At 41.0% G+C, this 20,571-nt stretch overlaps 1 protein-coding gene across 4 annotated transcripts in view; it reads left to right on the top strand.

The window, feature by feature from the left end:
* The window catches only part of KHDRBS2 (KH RNA binding domain containing, signal transduction associated 2), a 718,314-nt gene that overhangs the window by 172,527 nt on the left and 525,216 nt on the right, over positions 1-20,571 (top strand). For all 4 annotated transcript variants that reach the window (XR_011312422.1, XM_069726705.1, XM_069726704.1 and 1 more), the window contains exon 2: positions 4,345-4,472. Coding sequence is in view for 3 of the 4 variants with exons in the window: in XM_069726705.1 (XP_069582806.1) it covers positions 4,345-4,472 (128 nt within the window). In the remaining variant the exon portion in view is untranslated. The remainder of the gene's footprint in view (positions 1-4,344; positions 4,473-20,571) is intronic.

A 20,571-nucleotide genomic window follows, 5' to 3' on the forward strand; every position in this document is an offset into this window, starting at 1 on the left:
AGCTTTCCAGTGCTTCACTTCTTCCTTTAGAGACATTCTCTGCATCGTCATTAAGCGGCCTTGCAGGGTCCGGTAGAAAACCTCAGTCTGGCATAGATCATCAGGTTCCTGTAGAGTCAGTGTTTCTTGTAACTGTTTACGCTGAGAGCGTGTGGTCACCATAGCTGGTATGGTCAGTTCAACGGGTAGGAGAGCAGCGGCTTTTGCTTGCATATCCGCAAAGGCGTTAACACCAGTCTGTGGACTGTTCCATAGTACCGTGCTCCTTACCTTTGATAATGGCCACCTGAGTAGGTAATTTGATTGAGTCCATGAGGGCTTTAACAGCTTCAGCATTCTTCACTGAGTCCCGGCGGTAGTAACAAATCCTCAATTGGCCCATAGGGCTCTGAAACCATGAGCAATACCAAATGCATACTGTGAGTCCGTATATATTAGCCCGCCTGTCTTTGGCCAGAACACATGCAGTAGACAGAGCCTGACGTTCTGCTTCTTGTCCTGACAGGGAGGGAGAGAGTGCAGCTCCGTGCACTACAGTATCTTCCGTAGTAACAGCGTATCCTGTGTGGAATCTGCCAAAATCATCACCATATTTTGAACAGTCTTTCAGGGCATTGTAGAGAGGCTGCATTATGCGGGATGCGTCCGGTATCCACTGACACAATAAGTACATAGTCCAAGGAAACGCTGGAGTTCAGTCTCATCCTTTGTAGCTGACGGCTATTTTTCTTTCTTCTGTGAGGTGTCTGGCACCCTGAAGGAGACAGTGACCCAAAAATATCACTTGACCAAGGCAGAACCGAAGTTTCGAGGCCGAAACCCGACAGTTCAGATCTGCCAGATACTTGTGAAAACTAACAGTGGCAACAATGGCTTCCTGCTCTGTCTGTGCACACAACAAAAAAAAATTACCCACATACTGAAGCAGCGTGACATAGGGATATTCTAACTGCCAGGGTTAAAGACACTATCCCCCCTATTTTTTTTTTTTTTTCAAACTGATCGGGAAAGGGCGTGTAAGATACACGTCTCATTATATTCATCTGCATTGGGGTTATATAACATAAATACCATCTGACCATCATCTTGGAATTATACTCTGGAGCGGAACTGTGATAATAAATCTGTCCCCAGTAAATTTACCGGACATGAAGAAAAGATTACGAACTGAGCAGTAACTTCAGGGAAAGGGTCCCACAGGGATAGGTTTTGTAAAAGTATATTTATTGGGTCTGCCTTCTACTCTAATTAAAACAAGCTCTTGGTCTGAGAATTAACATGGCGAGGGAGATTTCCAGACACAAGGTTAAAATGGATATTGGAGTATGAGACTGGATTCATGTAAGGGAGGGGGGCTGGAGCTGGAGTCTAGTGGGCCACTGATAAGGAATGGAGCTGCGAGCTGTGTCCTTGCAGCTGTGGGGGGGGGCTGAGAGCGGTGGGGGCTAGAGAGTGCAGCTGCTGATACAGAATGGGTTAAGTTCTTCTGGAAACTTTGTACTACTTTTAATGCATCGTCCGGAGTGGAATTCTCGATGTCAGGTCTAACTGACATTATTGCCTCTTTCAATTCAGATTTAAAACTCGGACATCAAAGCTACCACAAAAACGTGTGAATGGGCTTTATTATACAGTGAAAACCCCAGATCTTTAAACACTACCATAAGACGCCCATAGAACTTCTCGGCAGTCTAGGATATATTGGCGCCTTGGGGTTAAGGGGCACAGAGCTTACAGTCGGGAGAAGAGACTTAATTTCCTGGGGAGGGACCATATTACCTAACAGGGAGCCCCCCCTGTACCAAATTTCTTATTGTTTGCTTTCCCAACACATTAATCTCAGTCACTTTCTCAGTTCCTTCTTGCACCACAAAACATCCAGTTATTTTTTCATAGCAATAGACAATTTTCCTTTTTTCAACATAACAATCTAAAACAAAACACCATATTTTACTTTAAACTTACAATAATTCTTACTACACAAGGAGAGGAGGCAGCGACTCGCCCCCTCCATACCAGAAACACAGAGATAAGAATTTACAGCATTCCTCAACACAAAAGAAGAAAGGCACAGCGCAGCTGTCTGACCCCTGCCATCGGGTGTCTCGGAAAACCACACAGAGTAACGGAATACAGCAGTTCTCAGACTTAATTAATTTCTACAAAACCTTCACACAACTCATATGCCAGAACACCCTAGAAAAACTAATGATTGAGGTATTTTATAACCAAACACGGGCTCTGCATCCTTTCATCTTTCCTCTCCATCAACCTTTTTCCATTCCTCGTTCTTTAAACCTCGCGCAATTCGCAGATGAGCTTGCGCTTGTTCTAACAGTCCTTTATCTTTCAATATGCCCTTTTTTTCTCTGAGATTGTGCCATGTAGACGGCTGCAATCTCCCTGTCGAGGGCAATCCTACATGCTTGTACAACCTCTCAACATTCTTGGCTGCCTTCTTGCCCTCCCGTGACTCTACTATTGTCTTGACTTCCACAGCATCCTCACTTAACTCGTGGGGCCCGGACTTCTTCTGCTATAAGAGACGCAACATGACTCACAGAATACTACGCCCTTCTGCAGTAGGCCGCTGACAGCGACAACAACACTTGTGTCCTAACACGGAGCCTCGCGTTCGACGTGTTATGAATAAAGAGCCTCGCGCTCGATATCCTGTCCCTAACCCCTGAACACCAGTGATTAACAGTCTACCCTGTCACGATATTCTAACCAGTCGGGAGGCGGTCTCCTAGTGAGAGCCCTCCACAGAAAAACAGGTGGTCCCCTCTCGGGACGTCTTAATTACCTAGTTGGTACAATATCACAGAGGCTGCGTCTCCTGTCCCTTTCTCAAAGCCGCCCCCAATCCACAAACTTCCTCAATCTTTCACTCTATCACTACTAGGCAACAGTCACGGGTAGGGTGGTTGAATGGAGTACAATGACCGGTGGAGGAGGTGTAGTGTACACGAGGACGCATAGAGTGCGACGTCTCTCAGTTGCTGGTTCGAAGCGTGGCACGGGATCGCGCTCGGTCTCACCACTCGACCGGTCACTCCCCAGACCCAAGGAGACCACAGACTAACCAAAAATGGCTGAAACACTAGCAAGTGTGACACATACATAGTATGTGATCTCCACTTACCGTGTTTGGAGGGTGATCAGTTCTCGAGGTCAGCCACTACGGGTGTCGTCCACGGACGTCCAGGCATGGGTCCAGGGGGTCTCGGATCGCCGGCCACGCCCCACGTTGGTTGCGCCAAATTGTCGGGGTCGTCACGACAATACCCTTCCTTCACCAGTCATTCCAAATCAGAATAAAAGCATTGGTACCGGATAAGAATGAGTCAGACAAAATGCTGGTTCAAACTCATTGCATGCTCGTGTGTCTACATAGTGTAGCAACGTCAGAGCAACTGACTTTATTTTCTAATACACAACATTATATGATCTATTGGGGGAAGGTGTGCAGAGGGCGGGGATATGCAGGGTTTAAGCAATGTATCTAGTATTCAGTCTTTCTGGTTGGCTCTGACATCATCTGATAAATCTTCCTTTCTCCACGTCGCTTTAAGTATCATTTCAAGAGAAATGATATTTGTCCTTCTGGAATGTGTAACTTGCTTCTTCAGCAGAGTGAATCTGGGACAAAGGTGAATACTGGCAGCCATCTTAAATACAGTTAAATTTGCATTAGCAAGCATAAAGGGAAAAACTTATTGTTTCACAGCATAAGAATATAAAAGTACAAAAGAGTATAAAGATATAGATTTTCACCTTGACAGTATTATGCTCCAACGCAGGCGCCATTTTGATGAATGTTAATTTTTTTTGTAACCACACAGTAGTATATGCAGTATGTAAGATAAGAGGATCAGTAACCTGTCATGAGCCCATAAACATGCCTATGCAAGCAGAGCACCACATAAATCCTCCCCCACAGGTTCGCTTTAATGACAGTGAGACTGGGGTACAGAAATACATTTATTGAAAGGCAAAGGTATATTTGCCTTTTTAGGCTGACATAAGTTTTTTCTATAGTTTTCCCCATTTTCTGTACTATGGTAAATTTGTTGGGGTACCAATGGCTGTGATTCTCAGACAAAACCCACTCACTTTAAATATTAAATAAAAATTCTGTAAAACAGATGTGACTTTTTTCAATAGAATTCTGAAGCAGATGCATAAAAAATGTTCCAATATGCTACACTGCTAAAATGTATGCTATGCTAACCAGTACCAAAGCTGTCAGTCATTCTTTCTTTGCCTACACTGAATAAGTGGTGATGAAGTTTTTATATTTACCTACTTAGTTGTAATTTTCCTTTTTCTTTTTTTTTGCAGAAATAGAAAAGTTTCAAGAGTCTGAGGCAAAGAAAGAAGACGAAGAAAAGAAATACCTTGACATTATCAGCAACAAAAACATAAAACTATCAGAAAGAGTACTGATACCAGTTAAACAATATCCAAAGGTAATGCTTACTATATTATATACAATTCTTGAATGCATTCATGCAGTTATTGTAGATTTATGCTTCACTTATTGTTAATTGACTAAATAGCAGTGGTGTGACTAGGCTCAGGTATGCTGGCAGAAGGACCTTGTGTGGCAGCATGCGGAGTCCCTATGGGGAGGCGTTCCGTGCTTCGCTTCCTGACAAGGACTGCTGATAAAGTACAATAGATATGGTGCAATGTGCAGCAAATGTGGATATGATGCAGTTAACTGCTCCATAAATAATGGCTACAGGTCACTTCAGGATAAGCTCTGCTTATTACTGGGTGACTGACAAAAAAGATACAGTGCTTGACGTATGATGATTTATGATTATAATTTGATATTTCAAATGAATATTTATGGGTTTATATTTCTTGAGAAAAAGGCTGAGGTTAATAAGGATAGATTAGACGCTTGGTTTTAATTTGGCATTGATTTGTATGGAATTGATTTTGTTTTGTTTTTACCATCTTACCATTTATTTTACTTTTTAAAACCTTTGTAATGTCAAAAATTCTGCGTTAAGCCCTTAACGACCAAGGGTATTACCGTTTTTGAGTTTCCTTATTTTGCTCTCCTTCTTCCCAGAGCCATAACGTTTTCATTTTTCCATCAATATGGCCATTTGAGGGCTTTTTTTTTTTAGGATGAGTTTTACTTTTGAACTACACCATTGATTTTTACCATATCATGTACTGGAAAACAGGAAAAAAATTCTAAGTGCTGTAAAATTGCAAAAAAGTGCAATTCCACAACTGTTTGTTGGATTTCTCTTACCATGTTCACCAAATGCTAAAACTGACCTATCGTTACGATTCTCCAGGTCATTACGAGTTTGTAGATACCAAACATATAGGTTCTTTTTTTATTTAGGTGGTGAGAAAAATCCAAAGTTTGTAAAAAAAAACAAAAAAAAACAAATCCATTTAACGAGACATTATTCGGGATCTGCAGCCAGGTGAGGGCTTTTTATTTGCGCGCAAGCTGATGTTTTTATTGATATCATTTTATGACAGATACAACGTGTTGATCACATGTTATTGCATTTTCTTGCAATGTTGCAGCAACCAAAAAAACTTTGACTTTTTTTTCTCGTTACGCCGTTTACTGATTAGATTAATTATTTTTATATCTTGATAGATCGGGTGTTTCTGACCGCGACGATACCAAATGTGTTTTTTTTTTAATTGTTTTATTTTGAATGAGGCAAAAGGGTGATGATTTGAACTTTAAAATGTTTTATTTTTTATATTTTTAAAACTTTTTTTTTTGATCGCTTGAGGGCTGAGGCAAAATGCTCATCTGCTATGAGCGCTGGCCATCGGGCATATAGGGGCACATAACAGCTGATCAGATCAACTGTCATGTGCCGGAAAAGGTACAGGTCCTGATGCTAAGCCCACACCTTTTTCCGGGGGGGGGGGGGGAGGGCAACCTATGATGGATATACATGTCCTATGATGGATATACACATCATAGGTTGTGGAGGGGTAAATTAGTTTTACACTATGGCCCTGATTCAGTAAGGTCAGAATACTGACAAACATTGTTTTGTAAGTTGGAACACTGGAGCTTGTGACAGAGCCTCAAAGGGGACTGCGATTTCTGCTATATGCAGCGATGCTAATGCATCGCTGCACATAGCACAAGCGATCAGATGATCACATCTTCAAGGGGCTAACAAAATCAGTAAAAAAGAAAAAAATAGTTTTAAAATATAATAAAATAAAAAAAGTTCTAATCAACTCCTTCTCCCATTAAAAATAAAGATATAAAAAAATACACATATTTGGTATCGCCGTGTTCAGAAAAGGCTGATCTATCAAAATATAAAAACAACCCAATCAGTAGTTCCCGTAAATAGAAAAAAAATCAAGAATGTCTTTTTTTGGTCAACTCACTTCAACAAAAAATGCTGTAACAAGCGATCAAAAAGTCACGTTTCCCAAAATGGTACTAATAAAAACGTCTCACCCCGCAAAAAAATAACCTAACGTACAGCTCCACAATCGGACTGAAAATAAAAATGTTACAGGTCTCGGAAAATGGCAACACCACTCCAAAGTTTTGTTTTTGTAAACTTCAGAATTTTTTTTCACCACTATAATAAAACTAAACATGTTTGGTATTGCCGTAATCGTATTGATGAGGAGAATCATATTGTGTGGTCATTATTACATCAAAATGTACATTGTAAAATCAGTTCAGAATTTGTGTTTTTTTTTCACAATTTCACTGCAGTTGTAATTTTTTTTCCCATAAGTGGTAAAATTAATGGTGTCATTCTAAAGCACAGCTCATCCCGTAAAAAACAAGCTCTCATATGTCTACGTGGACTGAAAAATAAAAAGTTATGACTTTGGGAAGAAAGGGGAGGGAAAAACGGAAACGAGAAAATAAAAATGGGCCCTGTCATGAAGGGGTTATTGAAATTCTCCCCAATACTGTGATTTGTCTATTAGAGACTGACTGTAGAACAGTTACTTTCAGAATATCATACACTGATGAACTTGATGAATTGTGTAAATGAGAAGGTGGAGGTGAGGAGAGAGCAGAAATCATGAGGATTTATGTTTTTAATGATAAATTTCAGTTGACTTTTCCAGTGAACGTTTTTTATTGAACTATGTCATAAATCTGAAGGATAAACCTCCGTCAGAGAACAGAGCAATATACAGGCGTGTGAAGCTGCTTGATACAGTCGAGCAGATTTATGCAGAGCTGCTGAGAGGAAATATTAGGCGAAAGACAGATTGCTGAGATTTGCGCTTCTATTTCTTTAATGTAAAATCATTTTAGAGGTTTGGCTTACAAATGCTTCATTACACAGGTACATTCTCCCGTGGATTCTTTATTGTTACACAAAGTTTAGAGAGCTATAATGTAAAATGTAGTGCAATTAACTTAAAATCATACGAACCTGTGAATGTATCAGTAAATGAAGAAGAAAATTATCAATGTATCCAATACCTGCATTAAGGTTGAACAGCATAATACTGACAGTACACCTAACCTAACTTAACCCTTCTTTACTGATAGGGCGTTGATCCAGGGAACTAGTCTGATTGCCATATGTGGAGTCGGGAAGGAATTTTTTTCCCCAATGTGGAGCTTACTCTTTGCCACATGGGGTTTTTTTTGCCTTCCTCTGGATCAACATGTTAGGGCATGTTAGGTTAGGCTATGGGTTGAACTAGATGGACTTATAGTCGTCCTTCAACCTTAATAACCATGTAACTATGTAACATCAGCGTATCAAAATTGCTCCATTTCAACCCGAAAAGTAGGGCGATTTTCTTCTCACTTGTCATCTATGTGCATCAGCTGCTATTAATCATTTACAGGACCATTTACAGTTTTGTTACAGAATTGCAATGTATCCGTAAAAATCCAGATGTTATATTGTAAAAAAAAACAGCAAAATAAGCAGAGATGCTTATCTGCCTAGGCCTCAAACAAATGCACTATCAGGATGCAGTGGACCCATGTGGTTAAGATAAAAAACACAGGTGCAGCATAAAGGCCCCTTCACATTTAGCGACGCTGCAGCGATACCGACAACGATCCGAATCGCTGCAGCGTCGCTGTTTGGTCGCTGGAGAGCTGTCACACAGACCGCTCTCCAGCGACCAACGATGCCGGTAACCAGGGTAAACATCGGGTAACTAAGCGCAGGGCCGCGCTTAGTAACCCGATGTTTACCCTGGTTACCATGCTAAAAGTAAAAAAAAAACAAACAGTACATACTTACCTACAGCCGTCTGTCCTCCAGCGCTGCGCTCTGCTTCTCTGCTCTCCTCCTGTACTGTCTGTGAGCCGGAAAGCAGAGCGGTGACGTCACCGCTCTGCTTTCCGGCTCACAGCCAGTACAGGAGGAGTGCAGAGCACAGCGCTGGAGGACAGACGGCTGTAGGTAAGTATCTACTGTTTGTTTTTTTTTACTTTTAGCATGGTAACCAGGGTAAACATCGGGTTACTAAGCGCGGCCCTGCGCTTAGTTACCCGATGTTTACCCTGGTTACCAGTGAAGACATCGCTGGATCGGTGTCACACACGCCGATCCAGCGATGTCTCCAGGGAGTCCAGCGACGAAATAAAGTTCTGGACTTTCTTCAGCGACCAACGATCTCCCAGCAGGGGCCTGATCGTTGGTCGCTGTCACACATAACGATTTCATTAACGATATCATTGCTACGTCACAAATAGCAACGATATCGTTAACAATATCGTTATGTGTGAAGGTACCTTAACCGATGAGGCAGCAACTCTCGACCTGCCAAACTAATGGAGGGGGTGGCTGCTTGGCACATTGCTGCACATAAAAGACTTGTATGCGGTGCTGTTCACACAATGGAGATGCACAGCTTCCAGGCAAGCCTAGTAGTGACACCCTTCTATTAGATCAGGCGGGCCTGCCCAGCGCTAAACAATGCACCCCATGTGAACAGACACCACAGTTTACAAGACAAAAATGGGCCCAACTGCACCCCGGAAAAAAGTGCAAAAAACACATAAAAAAATATATGTGAGGTATTAGTTGATATTTTTGCCAAAATACGGAAGCTCATGACCCGCGACAATGGTCTCCACGCTCATGAGTCCTAATTCTAAATAGCAAGAGCACAAAAAGAGGATTCAGAGATCCTCCAAAAATTAGAAAAAACAGCAAAATAAGGCAGAGATGCTTACCTGCCTAGGCCTCAAACAAATGCACTATCAGGATGCAGTGGACCCATGTGGTTAAGATAGAAAAAAAACACAGGTGCAGAGGAACGGGGCCGTAAAGAAAAAAAACTTACATCCCTCCCTCAAGGACCTAAACTCCTTTTTATCCTATGAAAAGAAATCAGGTAATTTGATTGGAGATTCAGAGAATACCACAGATACATCCCTACTCCCAGAACCAGGAGACCCTGCCACAATGGCGTCCTGCATGGTTTCCACCAACTGCTGTTGGGTATGGGCCATCGTGTGCTGTTCCATATTGAGCTTTTGGAACATTTGGGTTAAATGCTTGACCTGATCAGCCAAAGCATGCAGGGGATCCATGCTGCTAATTTGCACAGGGAAAAAAAAACACAACTTTCCCCAACCCTAAAAAATGTACGGTCGCTTATAATATCAGGATCCTGTCAGCATCAGTGCACTGCCACGGCTGAACAGGGTGACTCACCCACACTGCGGGAGAGCCCGGGGTCAGATGCTGCAGGGAAAGCTCAGGCAGACGGGACCTGAGCATGACAGAGAACAAAAGGACCTACGATCATGTGACCACAGAGGGCGGAGCTTAGCGTCCTGCTGCTTGAGATGAGTGCAGTATTCTACAGGGAACCTGAAGTAGAGGAGAGTGAAACTCAGGTCGGACAGGCGGGGGTCATACACGGAGAGGGCGGCTCGGTACAGAAGGGGCAAGCAGAGAATAGTCAGAACGTAAGCAAGGAGTCATACACAGAGGTAGCAGCGCAGTACAAGAGGGACAGGCAGAACTCTAAATGGGGACAGAACCAGATCAGAACCAGACAAGCATAAAGTAGCACAGGCACAAAGTACAGACACGGGCACAACAGGGTCAAACACAATCGGCCAAGGGTCAGAGTATAAGCGACGAGGAATGAGCAAACAATGAGGCTATAAGAAGCCTCCCAGAATCCCATAGTGAGGCCGTCCAGATTAACCTCTGATCTGCCTAATCCCACAAACTATGCAGATCATGACAGATTGTATTGTACTGTCTGTTCCTTTCTACGTGTGTTGCCCATTTATCGAGATACTCACTTTTTAATTTGTGCATCTTTTTTTTTAAAAGAAGTGCTCCCATCAGAGTTTTTATCCTCTTAATATATTGCAATCATCATATTATATGGCACTGTGTACTTACAATTGCTCATTTTGCTTTTCTACAGGAAGTCTTTGTCCCTCCATTTATCATTCCCCTCTTTAACTCCTGACCCAGCTCCCCCCTTTCAGTGACTTTTGCAGTGACTTATGACTCATAGGGTATGTCTCTATGGCCTGTATTGTCAGCACTTTGGACGGAGCGGAAACTCCTCTCTGCCCAAAGCGCTGCCCCCTTCTGTACGCGCGGTGATTTGTTCATTGAGCACATACGGAATCACCACGCCCTATACATAGGACTGTGTTATTTAACTTGCGGAGACGGAGCATCACTGCAAGGTAAACCGACATGCTGCTGTCTAAAAAGACACACCGCATGTCCGGAAACGCTGGGCCGCCGGATGCGTGTCCGCAGGCATAGTGGAGACAGGATTTCATAAAATCCCCTCAACTATGCTGTAACATCTGGACACTGCGGATTGAACACTGCAGCTGTACGCAGCTTTCAACACGCAGCTAATCCGGATGTAATACATCTAGACACTGCGGATTGAACACTGCAGCTGTACGCAGCTTTCAACACGCAGCTAATCCGGATGTAATCCGGCCCGTGGAAACATACCCTTACAGGGAAAACTGACTTCCTATTACTACATAGAGCTTAGAAAAATTCATCTAGTCAGTTTTTAATCACGTGATGTCAGACCTAATGACAAACAAAAGAATTAGCTGGGTAGAAAGACAAAATGAGCAATTGTAAGTACACAGTTCTATTTAATACGATGACTGCAATATATTAAGAGGATAAAAACATTGATGGTAAAGCTTCTTTAACCCCTTTCTGCCATTGGACGTAATATTCCGTCCATGTGGGGTGGGCCTTAATTCCCAAGGACGGAATATTATGTCCAGCGCGATCGGCCGCGCTCACGGGGGGAGCGCCGCCGATCGCGGCCGGGTGTCAGCTGCTTATCGCAGCTGACATCCGGCACTATGTGCCAGGAGCGGTCACGGACCGCCCCGGCACATTAACCCCCGGCACACCGCGATCAAAGATGATCGCGATGTGCCGGCGGTGCAGGGAAGCATCGCGCAGGAAGGGGGCTCCCTGCGGGCTTCCCTGAGACCCCCGCAGCAACGCGATGTGATCGCGTTGCTCCGGGGGTCTCCTACCTCCCTCCCTGCAGTAAGTCCCGGATCCAAAATTGCCGCGGATCCGGGTCCTGCAGGGAGGGAGGTGGCTTACCAAGTGCCTGCTCAGAGCAGGCACTTGGTAACGCTGCACTGCTCTCAGACAGATCGGTGATCTGTCAGAGTGCTGTGCAAACTGGCAGATCACTGATCTGTATTGTCCCCCCCTGGGACAAAGTAAAAAAGTTAAAAAAAAAATTTCCAAGTGTGTAAAAAAAAAAAAAAAAAAATCCTAAATAATGAAAAAAAAAAAAAAATATTATTCCCATAAATACATTTCTTTATCTAAATAAAAAAAAAACAAAACAATAAAAGTACACATATTTAGTATCGCCACGTCCGTAACGACCCGACCTATAAAACTGGCCCACTAGTTAACCCCTTCAGTAAACACCGTAAGAAAAAAAAAAAAAAACGAGGCAAAAAACAACGCTTTATTATCATACCGCCAAACAAAAAGTGGAATGACACGCGATCAAAAAGACGGATATAAATAACCATGGTACCGCTGAAAGCGTCATCTTGTCCCACAAAAAACGAGCCACCATACAGCGACAACAGCAAAAAAATAAAAAGTTATAGTCCTCAGAATAAAGCAATGCAAAAATAATTATTTTTTTCTATAAAATAGTTTTTATCGTATAAAAGCGCCAAAACATAAAAAAATGATATAAATGAGGTGTCGCTGTAATCGTACTGAACCGAAGATTAAAACTGCTTTATCAATTTTACCAAACGCGGAACGGTATAAACGCCTCCCCCAAAAGAAATTCATGAATAGCTGGTTTTTGGTCATTCTGCCTCACAAAAATCAGAATAAAAAGCGATCAAAAAATGTCACGTGCCCGAAAATGTTACCAATAAAAACGTCAACTCGTCCCGCAAAAAATAAGACCTCACATGACTCTGTGGACTCAAATATGGAAAAATTATAGCTCTCAAAATGTGGTAACGCAAAAAATATTTTTTGCAATAAATAGCGTCTTTCAGTGTGTGACAGCTGCCAATCATAAAAATCCGCTAAAAAACCCGCTATAAAAGTAAATGAAAAAAATGTATTTATTTCCATTTTCCCATTAGGGTTAGGGCTAGGGTTAGGGATAGGGCTAGGGTTAGGGCTAGGGCTAGGGTTAGGGCTAGGGTTAGGGCTAGGGTTAGGGCTAGGGTTAGGGTTAGGGCTAGGGCTAGAGCTAGGGTTAGGGTTAGGGCTAGGGCTAGGGTTAGGGCTAGGATTAGGGCTAGGGTTAGGGCTAGGGTTAGGGCTAGGGTTAGGGTTAGGGCTAGGGCTAGGGTTAGGGCTAGGGTTAGGGCTAGGGTTAGGGCTAGGGCTAGGGTTGGGACTAGGGTTAGGGTTAGGGTTAGGGCTAGGGCTAGGGTTAGGGTTGGGGCTAGGGTTAGGGCTAGGGTAAGGGCTAGGGTTAGAGTTAAGGCTACAGTTAGGGTTGGGGCTAAAGTTAGGGTTAGGGTTTGGATTACATTTGCGATTGGGATTAGGATTAGGGGTTTGTCTGGGTTAGAGGTGTGGTTAGGGTTACCGTTGGGATTAGGATTAGGGGTGTGTTTGGATTAGGGTTTCAGTTATAATTGGGGGGTTTCCACTGTTTAGGCACATCAGGGGGATCTCCAAACGCGACATGGCGACCGATCTCAATTCCATCCAATTCTGCATTGAAAAAGTAAAACAGTGCTCCTTCCCTTCCGAGCTCTCCCGTGTGCCCAAACAGGAGTTTACCCCAACATATGGGGTATCAGCGTACTCAGGACAAATTGGACAACAACTTTTGGGGTCCAATTTCTCCTGTTACCCATGGGAAAATACAAAACTGGGGGCTAAAAAATAATTTTTGTGGGAAAAAAAGATTTTTTATTTTCACGGCTCTGCGTTATAAACTGTAGTGAAATACTTGGGGGCTCAAAGTTCTCACAACACATCTAAATAAGTTCCTTGGGGGGTCTAGTTTCCAATATGGGGTCACTTGTGGGGGGTTTCTACTGTTTAGGTACATTAGGGGCTCTGCAAACACAATGTGACGCCTGTAGAGCATTCCATCTAAGTCTGTATTCCAAATGGCGCTCCTTCCCTTCCGAGCCCTCCCATGCGCCCAAACGCTGGTTCTCCCCCACATATAGGGTATCAGCGCACTCAGGACAAATTGCACAACAACTTTTGGGGTCCAATTTCTCCTGTTACCCTCAGGAAAATACAAAACTGTGGAAAAAAATTTTGTTTTATTTTTACGGCTCTGCATTATAAACTTCTGTGAAGCTCTTATTGGGTCAAAGTGCTCACCACACATCTAGATAAGTTCCTTAGGGGGTCTACTTTTCAAAATGGTGTCACTTGTGGGGGGTTTCAATGTTTAGGTACATCAGTGGCTCTCCAAACGCAACATGGCGTCCAATCTCAATTCCTGTCAATTTTGCATTGAAAAGTCAAACGGCGCTCCTTCCCTTCCGAGCTCTCCCATGCGCCCAAACAATGGTTTACCCCCACATATGGGGTATCAGAGTACTCAGGACAAATTGTGCCACAACTTTTGTGGTCCAATTTCTTCTCTTACCATTGGGAAAATAAAAAATTGGGGGCTAAAATATAATTTTTGTGAAAAAAAAATGATTTTTTATTTTTACGGTTCTGCATTATAAACTTCTGTGAAGCACTTGGTGGGTCAAAGTGCTCATTACACCTCTAGATAAGTTCCTTAGGGGGTCTACTTTTCAAAATGGTGTCACTTGTGGGGGGTTTCAATGTTTAGGTACATCAGTGGCTCTCCAAACGCAACATGGCGTCCAATCTCAATTCCTGTCAATTTTGCATTGAAAAGTCAAACGGCGCTCCTTCCCTTCCGAGCTCTCCCATGCGCCCAAACAATGGTTTACCCCCACATATGGGGTATCAGAGTACTCAGGACAAATTGTGCCACAACTTTTGTGGTCCAATTTCTTCTCTTACCATTGGGAAAATAAAAAATTGGGGGCTAAAATATAATTTTTGTGAAAAAAAAATGATTTTTTATTTTTACGGTTCTGCATTATAAACTTCTGTGAAGCACTTGGTGGGTCAAAGTGCTCATTACACCTCTAGATAAGTTCCGTAGGGGGTCTACTTTCCAAAATGGTGTCACTTGTGGGGGGTTTCAATGTTTAGGCACATCAGTGGCTCTCCAAACGCAACATGGCGTCTCATCTCAGTTCCTGTCAATTTTGCATTGAAAGGTCAAACGGCGCTCCTTCCCTTCCGAGCTCTCCCATGCGCCCAAACAATGGTTTACCCCCACATATGGGGTATCAGAGTACTCAGGACAAATTGTGCCACAACGTTTGTGGTCCAATTTCTTCTCTTACCATTGGGAAAATAAAAAATTGGGGGCGAAAAGATAATTTTTGTGAAAAAAAATGATTTTTTATTTTTACGGTTCTGCATTATAAACTTCTGTGAAGCACTTGGTGGGTCAAAGTGCTCACCACACCTCTAGATAAGTTCCGTAGGGGGTCTACTTTCCAAAATGGTGTCACTTGTGGGGGGTTTCAATGTTTAGGCACATCAGTGGCTCTCCAAACGCAACATGGCGTCTCATCTCAATTCCTGTCAATTTTGCATTGAAAGGTCAAACGGCGCTCCTTCCCTTCCGAGCTCTCCCATGCGCCCAAACAATGGTTTACCCCCACATATGGGGTATCAGAGTACTCAGGACAAATTGTGCCACAACTTTTGTGGTCCAATTTCTTCTCTTACCATTGGGAAAATAAAAAATTGGGGGCGAAAAGATAATGTTTGTGAAAAAAAATGATTTTTTATTTTTACGGTTCTGCATTATAAACTTCTGTGAAGCACTTGGTGGGTCAAAGTGCTCACCACACCTCTAGATAAGTTCCTTAGGGGGTCTACTTTCCAAAATGGTGTCACTTGTGGGGGGTTTCAATGTTTAGGCACATCAGTGGCTCTCCAAACGCAACATGGGGTCCCATCTCAATTCCAGTCAATTTTGCATTGAAAAGTCAAATGGCGCTCCTTCCCTTCCGAGCTCTGCCATGCGCCCAAACTGTGGTTAACCCCCACATATGGGGTATCAGCGTACTCAGGACAAATTGTATAACAACTTTTGGGGTCCATTTTCTCCTGTTAGCCTTGGTAAAATAAAACAAATTGGAGCTGAAGTAAATTTTTTGTGAAAAAAAGTTAAATGTTAATTTTTATTTAAACATTCCAAAAATTCCTGTGAAGCACCTGAAGGGTTAATAAACTTCTTGAATGTGGTTTTGAGAACCTTGAGGGGTGCAGTTTTTAGAATGGTGTCACACTTGGGTATTTTCTATCATATAGACCCCTCAAAATGACTTCAAATGAGATGTGGTCCCTAAAATAAAATGGTGTTGTAAAAATGAGAAATTGCTGGTCAACTTTTAACCCTTATAATTCCCTAATAAAAAAAAATTTTGGTTCCAAAATTGTGCTGATGTAAAGTAGACATGTGGGAAATGTTACTTATTAAGTATTTTGTGTGACATATCTCTGTGATTTAATTGCATAAAAATTCAAAGTTGGAAAATTGCGAAATTTTCAAAATTTTCGCCAAATTTCCATTTTTTTCACAAATAAACGCAGGTAATATCAAAGAAATTTTACCACTATCATGAAGTACAATGTGTCACGAGAAAACAATGTCAGAATCACCGGTATCTGTTGAAGCGTTCCAGAGTTATAACCTCATAAAGGGACAGTGGTCAGAATTGTAAAAATTGGCCCGGTCCATAACGTGCAAACCACCCTTGGGGGTAAAGGGGTTAATAAAGAATATATATATTATTTATCTTTCTAGTTCTCTATGCAGGTTTCTGTGTAGGATCTATTGCTATTCTTTGGTGCAGAACCATATTTTCATCATATGCTTTTGTGGCATGTGAGGATGTACTTTAGGTATTCAATTGATCCTCCCTCTAATTGACATGTATGCAATATAGGTATATTATATCTATTATCTCTCATTACAAAATGTTATCATACCTCAGTGTAACAAATATTTCAAGTCCTATTTTTAAAAAAAACAATGTACGCTGACTCACCCCCTAAATTTATTTTCTCCTATTCCAGTTCTTTACAGTTTTTTTTTTATGACAACTTGTCAGATTTTTTTTATTGTCACTAAGATGTGGTTTCCACAAATAACAGTACTTCTTTATCAAGCCAGATTATAGAGCATTGCACTTGGTGCAGCACTGTAATGTATATTTTTTCATTATTTGTGAAGAAACACTGTTAATTGCTTCACGAGAACTAGCAGTGGAATATCTGTGTCTGCCTCTAGCTCCACCCTCCACAGAATTTTATAAGCACCAACTGTCATTTCCTATCTCAGTAATGGCAAAAAAACTGTCTTTGCTGAATACAGATTTTACCCGTCAATTGAGAATTTTGAAAATGAATGATCAGTCCAGGAAAAGAAGCAGATTTCTGTATTAAAATATATCAAATTGCTTACTTTATAATTCTTATTTATAACTTATTATAATAAAATTACATGTTTTCTTACATTAGGAAAAAATTAAACAAAATTATGGTTTCTCTTTAACGATTTAAGAATTTGAGAAAAAATGCCTTAAAGACACATTTGCATTAGTGTTTCATGTTATTTGAGGAGCATTTGGGTCATTTTACTCTGTAATTAGATAAAAGTGGATAGAAAATGCTGATGTACTTTCGAAAAAGCCAATTACTGTTTTGAAGATGCAACACAAGATGGTATAGTTTATCATTACCCATAATAGTTCCAATTTATGCAGCACTAAAATCAATGCTCATGTTGAATATCTAAATTAACCGGACTTCATTCTCATTATGGTAACTAACTGCTAAAATTTTAGTTCAAGATATTGGGAAAAAGTGAAATTGCTTATAGAATGTAACGTATAGAATGTAATTGGAATAGTAATCTTGTATCCCTAGTCACACGAACAGAACAAAACTAAGTAAAAAAAATTCTATGCTTGGATATTAGGAAATTTCATACACAGCAATTTTCTGTAATCAGAATCATTCCCTTTCTTATTGCGTTTTCACATTGCTGTATTGCAGTCATAGAAAACATGTTTAACCCCTTGTCTCCACAGCCAGTTTTTATTTTTACGTTCACATATTTCCTCTCCCTTCTTCCAAGAGCTATAGTGTTTGGTTTTTTTTCCATCGATACAGCAGTATGATAGCTTATTTTTTGCGGGACGAGTTGCAGTTTTGATTGACACCATTCATTTTACCATACAATGTATTGAAGAAAAGGATAAATTTCACCTGGGCATGAAATGCAAAAATAAAAAAAACAACTCAAATCATTGTTTGTTGTTTTGCCTTTATAGAGCTCATTGTATGGTAAAAATAACCCAGCAGCATGATTTTTCAGGTCAGTAAAATGGTAATTCCAAATTTGCATAAATGCAAATATTAGTGTGAAATAAATCAGACTATGTCAAAAGAAAAGTTTTGTTTTTGTGTAATTTTCTTAGATCCGTAATATTTTTTCTATTGATTGAGCTGTGGGAGGGCTTGTTTTTTTGTGTAATGATCTGATGGATTTTTTTATACCAATTTGGGGTATAAACAATGTTTTTGATTGACTTTTAATGCAGTTTGAGGCCGGGATCACACATGCAAGAAATACGGCCGAGTCTCGCATGTCAATACCTGGCTTTGCCGGCGTCACTCACGAGCGGAGCGTGCAGCTGCATGTATTGCTATGTGGCCGCACACTCCACTCCTGAGCATTGCCGGGTATTAACATGCGAGACTCGTCCGTATTTCTCGCATGTGTGATCCCAGCCTTAGGGAGAGGTGCTGCCCCAAAAACATATTTCTGGCATTTTTTTTGTCTTTAGGCTACATTGCAACAATGAGTATTTGATGAGTTCTTGATGTTGCAGATTTTCTGCACTTATTAAGTAAATTAGGTTACTTGCTTTTGTAATTGCGTTTTTGATTGCACATTTTAAAAAAAATGCATTTATCCTGTTTTTGACAAACGTGATGCTTTTTGGTATGTCATGTTTCAAATAAAGCTGCTTTGTTTTTGATACTTCCTGGTATTTAGCTTTGACAAAACTTTATTGATATTGTCGTATCACAGGCATTTTTAGTTCCATTCCGCCCTGATTTCTGCTTGTGGATTTTCTGTATCTAATGTAAGTCTATGGGGAAAATCTGCACATAAAACACAGCATAACCGCAAGAGAAATTTACAGGATTGTAAATCCTGTTGCGGATTTAAAAAACGCACCACAGGTCAGTTTACGCTGAGTAAAAAAATAGCACAGTGAACATGAGATTTCTATAAATCCCATCCACTTGCCTGGAACTGTAAGTTGCTGGATCTATAACAACAAAAATATGCAGCGTCAAACACGCACCAAAACTCATCATGTGCACACAGCCTTATTTTGTCTTTTGCATATCCTAATTTTAGATTTCGATAAATTGGACTGTCCCAAATATGGTTTTTGTTTCTTAATTTGTTCAGTTTTGATAGAGGTAAAAAAGCAGGTGATGCAATTTTTTTTAACTTTTAATGTTTTAACAATTTAATCTTTAATTGTCGAGGATGACACCAGAGAGATCATGCAGATCCCTCCATTGCCACCAATTTTTCAAGGATCACAGCCAGGGGGGAACTCACCCCGCTGTTACTGTTTTGACCCAAACAACCCTCTGCTGCCCCCCTATATCATATATATATATATATATATATATGATATATGTGTCACATGCTTCCAGAAGAAGCGAGGCGAAAAGGGGTCAGGGTGGGGAGACACAGGATTCATTTGGTGCCATTCTAATATAGGTAATTTATCTTTTTCAGTTTTTTTCCTAGCCCATTACTATCATCCCGTAGCTGTCTACCTAGCCTTTGCTGGTTATTAATTATTCATGCTTCCCTTTGCTGCAAGCTTTTTGGAGATGGAAGCTTAATTCTCCAGCAGGACTTGGCACCTGTCCACACTGCCAAAAGTACCAACAGCTGATTTAAAAATAACAGTATCACTGTGCTTGATTGGCCAGCAAATTCGCCCGACCTTAACCCCATATAGAATTTATGGGGTATTGTAAGAGGAAGATGAGAGACACCAGACCCAACAATGCAGGAGAGCTTAAGGCTGGTATCAAAGCAACTTGGGCTTCCATAACACCTCAGCAGTGCCACAGGCTGATCGCCTCCATGCCATGCTGCATTGGTGCAGTAATTGATACAAAAGGAGCCCCGACCAAGTATTGAGTACATTTACTGAACATATATTTCAGTAGGCCAACATTTCAGATTTAAAAATCATTTTTCAAGCTGGTGTTATAAAGTATTCTAATTAACTGAGATAATGACGTAAGGGTTTTCACTGGCTGTAAGCTATAATCATAAACATTAACAGAAATAAACACTTGAAATAGATCAATCTGTTTGTAGTGACTCTATATAATGTTAGTTTGTCTTTTTGTATTGAAGAACTGAAATAAATTAGCTTTTAGATGATATTCTAAATTTGTGAGAAGCACCTGTATGTATGTATGTATGTAATGTATGTAAACAGTCACAAGCATAATCAATACAGTGCAATTGCCATTGCAATATAAGACAAAGAAAAAGAATACATCCAGATGCATATGCTGTTTCTAATGGAGATGAGTCACCATAATAAAAAAATAAAGTGCTAGTGCAATATACAATAGTAAGATACAGGATGGATTTCTCTCTAGTGGATAATACCAATAGAATCCCACGCTATAACAAAGCCTAAGGTAGCCAAATTGATATTAACAAACAGTAAAAGGTAAATTACCTATATTATATATATATATATATATGATATATGTGTCACATGCCTCTAGAAGAAGCGAGGCGAAACAGGGTCAGAGTGGGGAGACACAGGATCCATTTGGTGCCATTCTGATATAGGTAATTTATCTTTTTCAGTTTTTTTCCTAGCCCATTAATATCATCCGGTAGCTGTCTGCCTAGCCTTTGCTGGTTATTAATTATAGGGGGACCCCACGTAAATTGTTTGCGGGGGTC

This window comes from Ranitomeya imitator, chromosome 5, assembly GCF_032444005.1.
Source record: "Ranitomeya imitator isolate aRanImi1 chromosome 5, aRanImi1.pri, whole genome shotgun sequence".
Lineage (NCBI taxonomy): Eukaryota > Metazoa > Chordata > Amphibia > Anura > Dendrobatidae > Ranitomeya > Ranitomeya imitator.